Source organism: Typha angustifolia, chromosome 6 (genome assembly GCF_048772165.1).
Source record: "Typha angustifolia cultivar Huaian chromosome 6, ASM4877216v1, whole genome shotgun sequence".
NCBI lineage: Eukaryota > Viridiplantae > Streptophyta > Magnoliopsida > Poales > Typhaceae > Typha > Typha angustifolia.
The window spans coordinates 9,092,324-9,105,832 of record NC_133244.1 but is presented as its reverse complement, the minus strand read 5'-3'; the positions used below and the strand labels follow the sequence as shown (position 1 = coordinate 9,105,832).

The following is a 13,509-nucleotide window of genomic DNA, read 5'->3' as shown; positions in this document are numbered from 1 at the left end:
GGAGGCACAAAGGTCTTAAATTTCTCTGCAGTCAAAGTGCAGATCTATTTTAGCAATATCCTGATCATAGGTGCTCATTGGTAGATTATTCATAAGATTGATTAAGACTCACAATTCAACAAAATTGAAAGCTTTTTCTGGCATATAATACAAAAGTCTAGCTCTAGTTTCGAAGCGATAAGCATATCTTGAGATCCCCTGGCAAGCATAGATGCCTTCATGCTCATCAAAGTGACACAAAGAAAGCCACAAAATTCTGAATCTTTTCTGGCATATAGCTACAAAAGTGAAGCTCCATGTTAGCAGTGTCTTGGTTACATCTTAGTAATATCACCTGAGCCAAAGGATTAAAGAAGTAAGATCAGAGAACATCTTTGAACACACTCTAATCACAGCAAGGCTAAACTCATTGTGGATACTCAAATATCATCGAAAAAAGTGACTATAAGATCATATCTCATACTACTCCCAAAGATACTCCAGAATATCAAATAAAAAGACCCTCATGATAGACATGCAAATTCCAGAATGAAGTACATTCAAGAAGATCAATTAAAACAAAAGATGGAAATGCTATTTGGTTGTCACAAAAGGCCATTGGAATGTGATTTTTCTTATGCAAGAGTTCAGTGTCTTTGATTTTTTAAATCTTATAGCTACTTTCTATGTTATTTTTTTAAAAAAAATTTGAAGACTTCTCTTGATGAGGCCGGTAGTTTTGGCTCATTTTGGGGCTATATTCTTCCAAAACTAATTTGAAATTTGAATCAATATTTAGTATCAAACAATTCCAATGGGCATATTTATTGGGCTTTTAAGCCCAATAGGCCATTACGGCAGGCCCAATTAGTTTTCACCTTAAACGGTTCTCCAACCCTCTCACCCCTCTTTCCTCTCCAAGAACCCGCCTCTGTAAACTAATCCCTTCTTTCTTCTTCCTCTTCTTCTTCTTCTTCTTCTCTCTCAAATCACCTCCATTCCCATCTCAAATCTAGGGTTTTTTTGAAACCCTAGCCCTTCTCCTGCTCGAAGGACCTTCCCAATTCCTCTGAGAATGTCGAATCCGGAGATCCCCCAATGGCTCAAAACCCTACCTCGCGCTCCGGTGTATCGCCCGACGGAGACGGAGTTCGCCGACCCCATCGCCTTCATCTCCCGCATCGAGCGCGAGGCCGCCGCATTCGGCATCTGCAAGGTCATCCCTCCCCTCCCAAAACCCTCCAAGAAATTTGTTCTTGCCAATCTTAACCGCTCCCTCTCCAATTCCCCCGACCTCGTCCCCATTCCCAACCCCGGTGAATCCGACGGCGTGTTCACGACGCGGCACCAGGAGCTCGGCACCGGCCGGGTGCGGACGCCGGTGCACAAGCGCGTCTGGCAGAGCGGCGAATTCTATACCCTCGAGCAATTCGAGGCTAAGTCCAAGGCTTTTGCAAAAAGCCAGCTCGGCGGGTTCAAAGAAGTCACGCCGATGCTTGTTGAGACCCTATTCTGGAAAGCTGCGGCCGAGAAGCCTATCTATATCGAATACGCCAATGATGTTCCTGGGTCAGGGTTCGGTGTCCCTGAGGAGCCTTTTCGGTGGTTCTACTCCCGGAGGAGGAAGCGGAAGAGGGCATTTGGTTGTCAAAGAATTCAAGAAACCAAATGCCCCCGGCGGGTGGACAGGAGTCTTGATTCAGAGAGCAGAAGAGAGAGCATGGGATCCGCAGGGTGGAAGCTTTCAAATAGCCCTTGGAATCTTCAGGTTATAGCCCGCTCGCCAGGGTCTATTACCCGGTTCATGCCCGACGAAGTGCCTGGGGTGACTTCGCCAATGGTCTACATTGGAATGCTGTTTAGTTGGTTTGCTTGGCATGTCGAGGATCATGAGCTACACAGTTTGAATTTCCTCCACATGGGTGCACCTAAGACTTGGTATGCTGTTCCTGGGGATCATGCGGCAACTTTGGAAGAGATCATTCGTGTGCAAGGCTATGGAGGGAACGTTGATCCTCTAAGTATGTATAGTTATATCTTTTTGAATGTTTTCTGTGACTTACTCGATGTGAATTATGTGATTGTAGAATATCTTTCTGTTTTGAACTTTTGATGTTTCTTGCTCAGCATCACTTGCTATGTTGGGGGAGAAGACAACATTATTATCTCCTGAAGTTCTTGTGGCTTCAGGGCTACCCTGCTGTAGGTAAAAGAGTTTCTTGAGATAAATTTAAGTATCTGATCTATGTGAGGCATTGGCTGATTTCAGTTGGGAACTTTTCCATTTCTTATGTTATTCTTTGTAGCAAATAGTGATCTCTGCTATTTCTGTCTCAGGTTAGTGCAGAATCCTGGGGAATTCGTTGTGACGTTTCCAAGAGCTTACCATGTTGGATTCAGCCATGGTAATTCTCTTATACAGATATTTTATCTACATCGTTGACTGATATCTTTGAGACATTGTCTTTGAAATGTAATTATAGCATCTAGTTGGTTGTGGTAGTTTCAGATAATTTTGTATCCTCCTCCATTTGATGCAAGCAATGCACATTTTAGATTTTTATGTTTTTTTCTATTATTCTCTTAAAGCTATCACAAATCTGGTTGAAATATTATTACAACCCTTTCTTGTATGAGACATCCTTATCTGCATTTTCATTGGACATTGTCACTTACATCGGGAACACAGTTTTATGATGGGATCAGATATCATTTCATCCTTGCACCGTCTGACTTTATTAGATGCTGCTTAAATGCTTAATAGACTTAATACAACATAATGAGGCCACAAACCTTTTTTCTTTAATTTTTTATATAAATGTATATCGGTTTGAAATTCTAGAAAGGAGAAATATGAGAAGTAGCATATCACTTTCTTATACATCAATTTATTGCATGGATATTTTTTCTTTTGTATTGTGCCTTGTCTTCATCTCATGGAGTCACCACTTTTGAAATATTTTCTGATTAGGTATTGTTTTAGTCTGCCAATCAACTTAGTTGGCTAGTAACATATTTCCAATTTTCGAAAAGTTGGGATTGGAATTGGGATTGGCTTTCCGAAAAAACGATACGTATCGGTTGTATCGTTTTTATTCTATCACTAAAATTAGATGACCTGATGAAAAACTTACATCAGAGTGAAGGGTTTTTTGTTTTTGTTGAAAGGAATGGAGTACAAGACTAACCAAATACTATATGGGTTTCAAAGACTAGTTAATTTGATTTCCTTTTGGCCAACTAGAGTATCTATTGTTGAAGATTAGATATCTCGTGATGGCTATGTTAGCTTTGTACTCTTTTATCTCTAATCATGTTGCTATCATTTTTCTACTTCACATTAAAGGAATTTGACTAATGAAAGCTTTACTTGTGAATCATATCATAGAACTAGGCAGAAGTACTTGAACTTCAAATTTGTCAGTTCTGTTTTTGTAAACAAGAGAAGGTGAAGGAACTATTTGCATATATACTTTTTGCAGCAATTTGGATTATGTGCTTAGTCTTCATGATTTTTTTTTCTTGCCATTATGTAGATACATTTTGTTGAATTATGGGCACCTAACTTTAAATGATAAAACTTGTTGGTCAAAGTGGAGGCTTGCTTATTTCTACTGGAATAGCTATGATCTTCCTCCTGTATTTTCTTGATTTTCTGTTCATCTATTCAATGATAGGATTCAATTGTGGTGAAGCTGCAAATTTTGCAACTTCTCAATGGTTAAAGTTTGCCAAAGATGCTGCAGTTCGAAGAGCTGCCATGGATTATCTTCCCATGCTTTCTCATCAACAGCTGTTATACATGCTAGCAATTTCTTTTATCTCTAGGTAAGCTACTGGTTAGATTTTGCTGATAGCATCTGCTGATATGATCATGTTCCTTATTTGATTAAATCTGGTATAACAATAATTGATGTTGGAAACTAGCTGATTTTTGTGCCTTTGCATGAATCATCTTATGTCTGTTATATCTTGAGGCAGCAAGGCTTAATGTTTATTAATATTTGTAAATAATTAGTGATTTTGTCGAAAGAGAGAGAGTCAGCACTAGTCACTTTAACTAAGACACTGGTATAGAAGTAAGGTTCAGTAACTAGAGAATAATTCATTGAAGTAAAGTTTGTCAACCATGATCAGATTGTTCGAGCTCCTAACTAATCTCATGATGAAGCCTATGATTAGGGCAAGATACGGGAGATGGGACGTTGCATCTTTTTATGGATAGTTCATAATGTTTGAGATGATGTAGAGAATGGACTTAATGGATTCCTCATTGAAGTATTCTTCTCTTTGGTATGGTAATTATACTTATTTCCTTCCAATGGACTTAATGGAGCCACCAAATTATTGTTATAAGCATATACAATCCTGCTCTACAGTTCTTTGGATTTTATTTCTCCAACTCGACCAGCACTGTAAAAGTTTTGGAAATGAAATGTTTTTTAGTCTGCTTAGAAAATTTGCCAAAATCCTCTTGAGTAGTTGCATGTTAGAAGAAGGTGATCAATAGTTTCATTCTCAGAGTCACAGAAAGACACATTTTTGAGGAACTATAATACCTTTTCTTTGGAGAACACATGTTTTGTGTGCAGTTTGCCTTACAAGGTCAAAGATATTTTTTTTATAGCTTAGAAGATAGTTTAACGGTCCACATTTTCTTGCTGAAGAAAGTGGTTCCATATGAGAGAAGGAGACAGAAAATGTGCTGATAGTATTGATGAATTCGTTGCATTGTGTTGATAGATCATCCGGCCTATTCCTACATTTAGTACTTAGTAGCAGAAGAGAAACAATGAGAGATTGTAACATCCTTTTGATGATGATGTTGGAGATAATGTTTGCACTTTGCAGGCTAACTGAATTACATCTTCTATCTTTCCAAAAAGAAATTCATCCCAGATTCCAGACAGTAAGTGGTTCCATATGAGAATGGAAGGTTAGTTTTGAGAATACCTTTCCAAAATAATGAGCAAATGGAAAAGGATTAGATAGATCTGCACCGGTAGTATAGCTTAAGTAATAGATCCTTCCATGGAGAAGAACATTGATTTGGAAGCAAAGTATAAGCTCTCAAAATTTACCCTGCAACAGTGTATACTTTATGGAGAATCCAAGATTGATGTCTTTGGAAGTTTTGCAAGATATTCATTCTTTACTATCCAAAGTTCATCTCTAGATTGTTCTTGATTAATTAGAAGAGATATTTTATAGGCATGATCTTCCTCCAACTCACATAAAGATAAAAATTCTGTGATGTGTTAGGGAATGTACAACCTGAAAGTATTCTCACCTTTAATTTCTGTTTCAGGTCATATATGTAGATGTATATTGTAAGAAAATTTTAGGGTATCGGAATTGTGTGTCTTTTACACCATGGTCAATATTAATTTTCTTTCAGTAGATATTCTTCTCAGTAAAAGTTTATTAGCCTTAAGTTTCATATATTTTGTTTGGTTGTTGGTTTCTTTCCTCCTACTGTTCTCTTCTTTCTTGAGGAAGTGCTCCATCAATTTGAGGGCTAAAATGCCTTCTATTCTCCAGCAAAGTTATGCTTGGTCTTCCTTTACTACTAACATATGTCAGCTTCAATTCAAGTACTCTTCCTTCCTGATGCACCATCTGGCATCTGTTGAACTTTCCATTTTTAAGTATATCCTTTGTCAAGATTACTATCAAAAGAAGGAAGCTTTGTGAGCGTTCATCCTCTACTTTTTCATAACATTCGAGGTTCATCTCCAAATAGTTCTAGATTAGGTAGAAGAGAAAGTTTGTAAGGCATGATCTACTATATCAATATAAGTATTCTTCTCTTTGAGGCCATATATAGATGTATTTGGTAAGAAAATTTTATGCCTGGGAGTTGCAGATATTTTCCATGTTCAATCTTTCTTTTTTTTCATGAGTAGGTATTCTTCTCATTAGAATTTATTACCCTTAAAAGTCCAGATACTTCGTTTATTTCCTACTGGCAGCCTTTGTCTCGGGAAAGGTACTCCATCAATCTGAGGGTTAATATGCCTTCTATTTATTATATCCAGCAATGTTATGGTTGGTCTACCTGTACTCCTGAAGTATGTCCCCTTGGATTAAGTTTCTTTCTTACTGGTTTATGATATGGTTTCTAACTTTCTATTGAGTTTCACATTTTGTCTTGTAACATTGTATCCTTCGCTGTCAAAGCGGGATGCTTTGTTAGATGCTCATTCTGTACTATTCATAATACCGAGCAAAGTTTATTCGCAGATTTGTCTAGAATAAGTAGAAGTGATAAATGTAGGAAGGCTCTCCTTCCTATTTGCAGATAATGGAAAACCCCTTGGCATGGTTTCGGAGTATGTCAGTGAAAAGCAACATGAGAGCATGCCTTGACATGATGTTCCAAGTATGTGGAGTGATAGTAATGATACTCATACCTTTTGAAAACTGGGAAAGCTATGTAGTGAGTCAAATCTAATTGATGGCTTAGGCTAATTTTATTTGAGTTTATGGTTAATCCTAATGACATTTGAACTGTCATGTTTTCATTCTAGGGTAATTCTTGTATCATGCATCATTTGGACATGTGTGCTGATATTAATAAGTTGAAATAAAAGAAGGGAAGAATGCCACCAAATGTTATAGGTATGTTGAACATAAAAACATTGAGATTGGCAATTGGTAGATTATGTCAATTGCAAAGTCGACTTGAAATAACATGACAATGTGTACTAAGAATACACATTGTCATATTTATTCTTAAACTTTTAGAGCTCTAAAATATCTGCCAATCCTTGATGAGATTAAATGATAGCAATGTCAAGTGTGGTAGTTTAAAAGAAATTTTTTGTCCTTTTACTATGATGAGTAAGGAACTTATAACGGCCGACCACTATAGCCCATTGGTACAGTACTGCCAGCCCATGGCAAAAGTCATGGGTTTAGTTCCTCTCATTGATGTAGTTAACATTTGGTGATTTTTTTATTAAAACGCTATGTTGCAGATGGTTTGATCTGACCATGATTTGTTTGTTGAAAAGGTTGACTCAATTGTCCAACTAATATATCGAGGAGACCTAGTATCTTGTCTAGTCTATGATTAAAACCTACTTATTGTTCAACATTTATTGTCCCTAAAAATGGTCAGTCTGGGAGCAAATGATATTGTCAGTATTACTGTGTTGTACACTAAAGCAAAACCTTGCAGTTGGCCATTCTTCTGAGCCTTGCAGTTTATAATATATCCTTTCCGTATCATAAAAGGAGACCCTTAGCTTATAATGTGCTCAACATATATTTTTGTCCTAGTAAGTTTATAGAGAAATTCAGCACACCTCATCTTATTAGTATTTCAAAAAAATTTCTTATTTGGATACTAAAAAATTGTGGTCTGATCTTTCTCTATGTATCTAATAAAGCTTATCGTCCTATTCTACTATTTTGTTTGTGAATAAAATCTATTTTTAGGCTATTACTTTTTCCACTATTGGTGTCCATAAATTACAGGAGTGGGCACCTAATCCTTATCTTTTCTCCAGTTTGAATCTGGTGGAATTATTTTAATGCCAGAATACCAAGAGAACTATTATCAGGTGGCCGGACTTCACGCTCGAGGGATCGAAATAAAGAAGAAAGAGAGTTTCTGGTCAAGAAAGCATTTTTGCATGATATGATGAATGAGAATCAACTAGTGTGTTCTCTTCTTGATAAAAAATCAATCCCAAATGTAGTGCTATGGGAGCCTGATTTGCTGCCTATCCCCTGTACCGGTCCTCAACCATATTCTTTTCCTTTACCTCTTGAAGAAGCACATGAGAGAAATGATCATAGTGGAACTGAAATGATCCAATGTAAGCAAAAATTTAACAATTCTGCTGATTCCAAGATGGATGATTTCCGTACAGAGCATGCACTTGAAGGGACTAACGAGTTGACAGGCACAAAGTCGCAAAGTATCTCTGTTAGGACAGATATTGATGCTTGCAGTGCTGAATATGCTAGTTCCCAGGTGGAAAAGATCAACTGCTTAGATGCTGACGAGGGTGATTTACCTTTTGGTTTGAGCATTGATTCAGGGTCGCTTGCATGTGTTGCATGTGGAATCCTTGGCTACCCATTCATGGCCATCTTACAACCTTCTGAAAAAGCATTGAAAGAGCTTTCCCCTGTAAATTGGGAGGAAATTGATGAAAAAATAAAAAATTCACAGTGCTTAAGTCAACCACAATGCCTTCCAAGTAGCAAGAAGAAGTTTGACTCTGGTATGCACTTCTAATGAACCTTACTTGTATTTTGAGTTCCATATGAAGAAGGATTAACATAAGTACAAAATCCAGCAGTATGCGATATATTGAAGTGGTCCTTTTCTGTATAGTAATGATTGTTGTGAAATGTTCCTTCTCTGCATAAATTACAAAATGGATCTTGATATGTTTGCTTCCAAGATAGGTTAAGAAGAATGTACATCAGATTGATAATCAGTAACTTGTCTTTCACATATTTTTCCTTCTTCATAAGTGCGTGCTCAAGAATATATTTCCTTGTATATTGTAGGGTGCTAGAACCTAAAACTTGTAAATACATTTTCCTGCTATTGGTGGAATTTTTTTCTGGCAAATGAACCTGAAAACAAGATATTAAGCAGTCTTAAAGAAACATATTTTATACTTGGATGTGTCATAGTAGTCAATACAAAATATACACATCAAGTCCTGAGTTTTAAGCTGATGTTTTTAATAGGTCTGTCAGTTAATAGACAAAGATGATGAAGGATATGGAAATATGATCTGGTTAAATTCTCAAATGTCAGTATGTACGGATGCCTCTGAACTTCTTGATTGTGTAGATTAATGACACTAGATTTGCTATATGCATCTAGCCATGATGGATATCTTTTTCTAATGTCATAAATTGATGTTAGTCCAGAAGCTAATTCCTTTTGTACTTCATTAAGCCTTAGAAGCAGAAGAATGGGTAGCAATTTATCTTCTGATAATAATAGTGATGCTTTTTGATGGCAGATGGCCTAAATTTCATGAAGGAATCTTCATTGAGCACTGCAGAAGCACCAGATCTGGTCATTTGCCAGGCCAACAAAACTACATTAGATCAAACTGAAGCCTTAACCACTTCCTCAATCAATAGTTTGCCAATTGACTCTTGTGAGGGATATGGAAGTAACATCAGCCTAATGAAGGATCAAGTAGGTCAAATGCACTACCAAAATGATAACAATGAAATTCTTTCTAGTAAAGCTACTGTACTTGACTATTCAAAGGGACAAAAGACATGCAACAAAGGAGAGGAAGTAGGAGAAAAAAATGATGTTTCTAGCAGAGTCCTTTCTGCTATGGAAACATGCATGAAACCAGATAGCGTACTTTGTACAGAAGTGGAAATTTGTCATGAAGAGGTTACCAACTGGAGTACAAGCAAAGAATTTGTAAGGCCTCGAATCTTCTGCTTGCAACATGCTCTTGAGATTGAGAAATTGCTGCAGTGCAAAGGCGGCGCTGATGTTCTCATCATTTGCCATTCAGGTATGAAATAGTGTGCACTACATCATTCTTGTTCGTTATTTTGCTTTGTCTCGTTTTCTAAACAAATGACCTTTTCATTTTCCTTCTTGCTCCATCTTTAGATAATGATCATTTTAGTTCGCATGTAAGCAAAAATTGTGTGGTCATGTTTAGCCTTATAACCAATCCTTTCTACTTTTATACCACAAATTACATATCCTTGTGACATGTCTGTCAAGAATTCTAGTTCTTTTATTTGAGAAAGCTCTATCTTGTTGCTAGATAGATGTTTTTCTAAAAGTTCTGCTTGTTGTCGAAACAAGTTTGTCAAATAGGCCTTCCGGGTTCATTTACAAGATAATTAACAAGTTACAATGTCGCTCTAAAGAAGAAATCAAATTTAAAACTTGTGGCACCAATCAGAAGATTCAGAACTAGTTCTTATAATCATCCTAAATGAACTAAACATTTGTGGCAAGACCGTAAGACTGCTTCAGTTAAAAAACTTGGCCTGATTTTCATTTTTCCTGATCCATTTGTGATAATCCTATAACTTGGAGCTTGACATGAGTAGGCATTTAATCTCATATAAACATAAAATGCAGGTCTTTTTGGATTACCCCTATATTTGGCAAATTTAACCACTTAAGTTAATTTTGACAAAGGTCTGAAATCGATTCTACTCTAGGATTTCTTTTATTACAAAATAATTTTTAGACTTGCCATTCCAGATAATATGTGAAAACATGTTCGCTCTTCATCATTACTGATCTTTGGTAAAGCTTCTCTCTATGTGGCTTCAAATGAGATATTTCTTTTAAATGTTTCTCATGATTATGCCCCTCAGTAAATTAGTGGGTTGGAGGGAAAGAAACTTAAGTGATGAAATCCTCATATTCCTCGATAGTTGAAATCCACATCCTTTACACCATGAAACAATGCATTCTGTAAGGAGTTTGTTCCCCAAGCCTCTTTTCTTCTAGATAGCTTGTGTCTGTAGATAAGAGTTTTAGCAGCTAGAGCACTTCTACTTGTTCCTCAGTTTACTGTTCCTATTACTATTTTATCTACCATATCTTGCGAACCCAAATAATTGGAATTAAAAATTGGTTGTCATATATTATCAACTTTATTTTATATTTGAACACTAAGTTTTTCTTCATCTGGCTCCTGTTCTTTGGATGCTGTACACAATCTTCTGGTTGACTTGACTGTAGTTTTGAACAAATGATTCTGTTGACTAGATAAAACTCTAGTCTGCAAGTTCTATGCATCATCATCAGTATCAACCATTTTGTCTTATATAGATTATTGGACAATCTATAACCAGTACTTTGTGATTTGGATGTTGTAGACTATCTCAGAATAAAAGCACTTGCTATATCTATTGCTGAGGAAATTGGTGTCCAGTTCGATTGTAAAGATATTGCAACAGAGAATGCATCCCCATCTGATTTGCATCTGATTAATATTTCAATTGACGATGAAGAACATGAGGAAGATGGAAAAGATTGGACATCTATTCTGGGTTTAAATTTGAAATATTGTGTCAAGCTCAGAAAACAATCATCAGCAAATCAAGAACAGCTAGCATTGTCTCTGGGGGGAATATCCTTTGACCCTTCCCCTGTTTCAGTTGTTTCGAATCTCAAATGGCTTTGCAGAAAACCTCGCACGCCATATAAGGTGGTTGGTGTAAGCCAGTCTAGATCTCACATGGAAACTAATACTAAGATGGTTGGGGCAGAAACAAGGAAGAGAAATACCAGTCATTTAAAAGTTTATCAGACCTGTAAAAGGGAACAAAATGCCCTGGCTGCTAGTTTTTGTGGATCTGCAAGAGGTGATTTACCAATACAGTTGGACTGTCACAGCATAAATCAGTTTGATAGAGATGATCAAAGAGGCACTTCTGGTCTTGGATACTTTCATCATGAAAAATTTAATGATAGCAATGATAACAATTTGCTTAATGTTCCTATTTCAATTGTTGAAAGTTCTCAAATACACCAAGATAGCTGGTTAAGACGAGGTGTTAACACATCGCATGGCATCATCAATTCCTTAAAATTCCAGGATTCACCTCCACATGCTACTAGGGGAAATGTGTCTGTTAAAGAGCATTTTGAAATCTGCTCAGGGATTGATAGATTGATTGTTCCTGTTCCTCTAAATTGTGAATCTCATCAGTCATATTACAATGTTCCAATTTTGTCATGCTTGGATATTTATGAAAAGATAACTGATGGGTCTAGCTTGAACTGCAAGGCTGATGTTGCAGAGAGTACAGAATCTCAAGAAGACACTACGGAGCTAGAAAATGAATTATCACTAGTTCAGCAAAACGTAGAAATTCTGGATGAACGGAATTTCGGGTCAGAGATCCCTGACTTGGATTCTGGCCAGGTTAATTCTTTGTTGGTAGAAAATCAGTTAGTTGCCTCAACACCATCATCGAATGTGCTGCCTGAGGTTTTAGCTAATGAGGAGCCCATGACACATGAGATTGCTGGTGATTCTTCAACATTGCAAATACAATTTAGCCATGAGGGTACCATGTTTAATGCTAATACACCTTGTGAAGTTGCTTTTGCAAAAGAATTTCATGTTGCTACTTTGGATGAAATCCAGCCTAGTATTGTTTCAGGGATTGGCAATTCTATTTTGGTTAATAATTCTGCAATGGAGCAGGAACGGCACATTGGAAATACAATATGGGTGAATGCTGAGGCTAGTCATTCTTACAATGCTGAGATGAGAGCTGTGGATAGTTCAGTTGAAACTACAGAAAGTGGTCGTCTGTCAGCCAAAACACTCGGTATTCAGGAACCTGTTGCTAGGGTTGGAAGTATTCGTAGAGATGCTGACTCGTGCACATCAGACATAATAGGAAGGAGCATTGGTAACTCAGCCAGAATAGATATAATACACTATGTAAGACGCAGAAGCAAAGGAAAGCATGAAGCAGATGAAAAAACAGATAACTCTTTTAGCTTTAATGGCTTTATCCGTAGCCCCTGTGAGGGCTTGAGGCCCCGGACTGGGCGGACATCATCCTTAAAGAATGATACGCCTACAGTGGTGAAGCAAGTTACAGTGCAGGGAATAAAGAGACAAGATACATCTGCAGTTCAGAGGGGCAAAAGCAACTTGAAAGAGTCTTTGAAGTGTGATCTTGAAGGGTGCAGCATGAGTTTCCGAAGCAGGGGGGAACTTTCTATGCACAAACGCAACCGTTGCACCGTTGAAGGGTGTGGAAAGCGCTTCAGTTCGCATAGATCCACTGTGCGCCATTACTGTATTCACAATGATGAGAGGCCTCTAAAGTGTCCTTGGAAGGGCTGTAATACGACCTTTAAATGGGCATGGGCTCGGACCGAGCATGTCAGAGTCCACACAGGGGAACGACCCTACAAGTGCAAGGTTGCTGGGTGTGGACAGACATTTCGTTATGTCTCGGATTTTAGCCGTCACAGAAGGAAAACTGGGCATTATGTAAACTCTTCTGCCTCGTAGTTGATTACAAAGGAACATCGTTTTGTTTTCTCTTTTACTTGTTTAAGCATTCTCTTAGGCAGAAAATTAACATTTAACTTTGGTTAGTTTGCCAGCTTATTTCTTCGTTAAGTTGATTGTGTAAACAGTCCTTCAGAGTCAAAGCTAACCAGCTCGGATGTACATGTGTGTAAACTGTATCTTAATTGGCGCACATTATTCTTTTTCATGATCAAGTGTCAAATTTTAAAGTTCTCCATATCTGTGGAGTTCCTGGGTACTCTTGAGTTGACATTTAGTTACTTGGATGTACGAGTAAACTATATGCCATTTACTAGTTGTCACCTGGTGACCATGAGGTTTTGTTGCTTGCTGCAATTTGTTTGGATATGGATTTAGATTCTGATGAATTGTTTGTAAAGCTGGACAATAGAGTTTCTACTCGGGATAATAGGTTTGAATTTACTGGTATACAAATGCACATGATATCGCTGGATGCGTGCTTTACTTGTCGGTTGACATTATTGTCACCATTAGGTAA

General features: G+C 37.4%; 1 protein-coding gene across 1 annotated transcript; it reads left to right on the top strand.

The window, feature by feature from the left end:
• Positions 1-908: 908 nt before the first annotated feature.
• Positions 909-13,197, top strand: LOC140760876 (probable lysine-specific demethylase SE14). The gene is made up of 7 exons (XM_073097940.1): positions 909-2,000; positions 2,107-2,185; positions 2,317-2,384; positions 3,657-3,807; positions 7,525-8,216; positions 8,976-9,494; positions 10,828-13,197. The coding sequence occupies exons 1-7, from the start codon at positions 1,055-1,057 to the stop codon at positions 12,987-12,989; spliced, it is 4,617 nt and encodes a 1,538-aa protein (XP_072954041.1). The 5' UTR covers positions 909-1,054; the 3' UTR covers positions 12,990-13,197.
• The last annotated feature ends 312 nt before the right edge of the window (positions 13,198-13,509 follow it).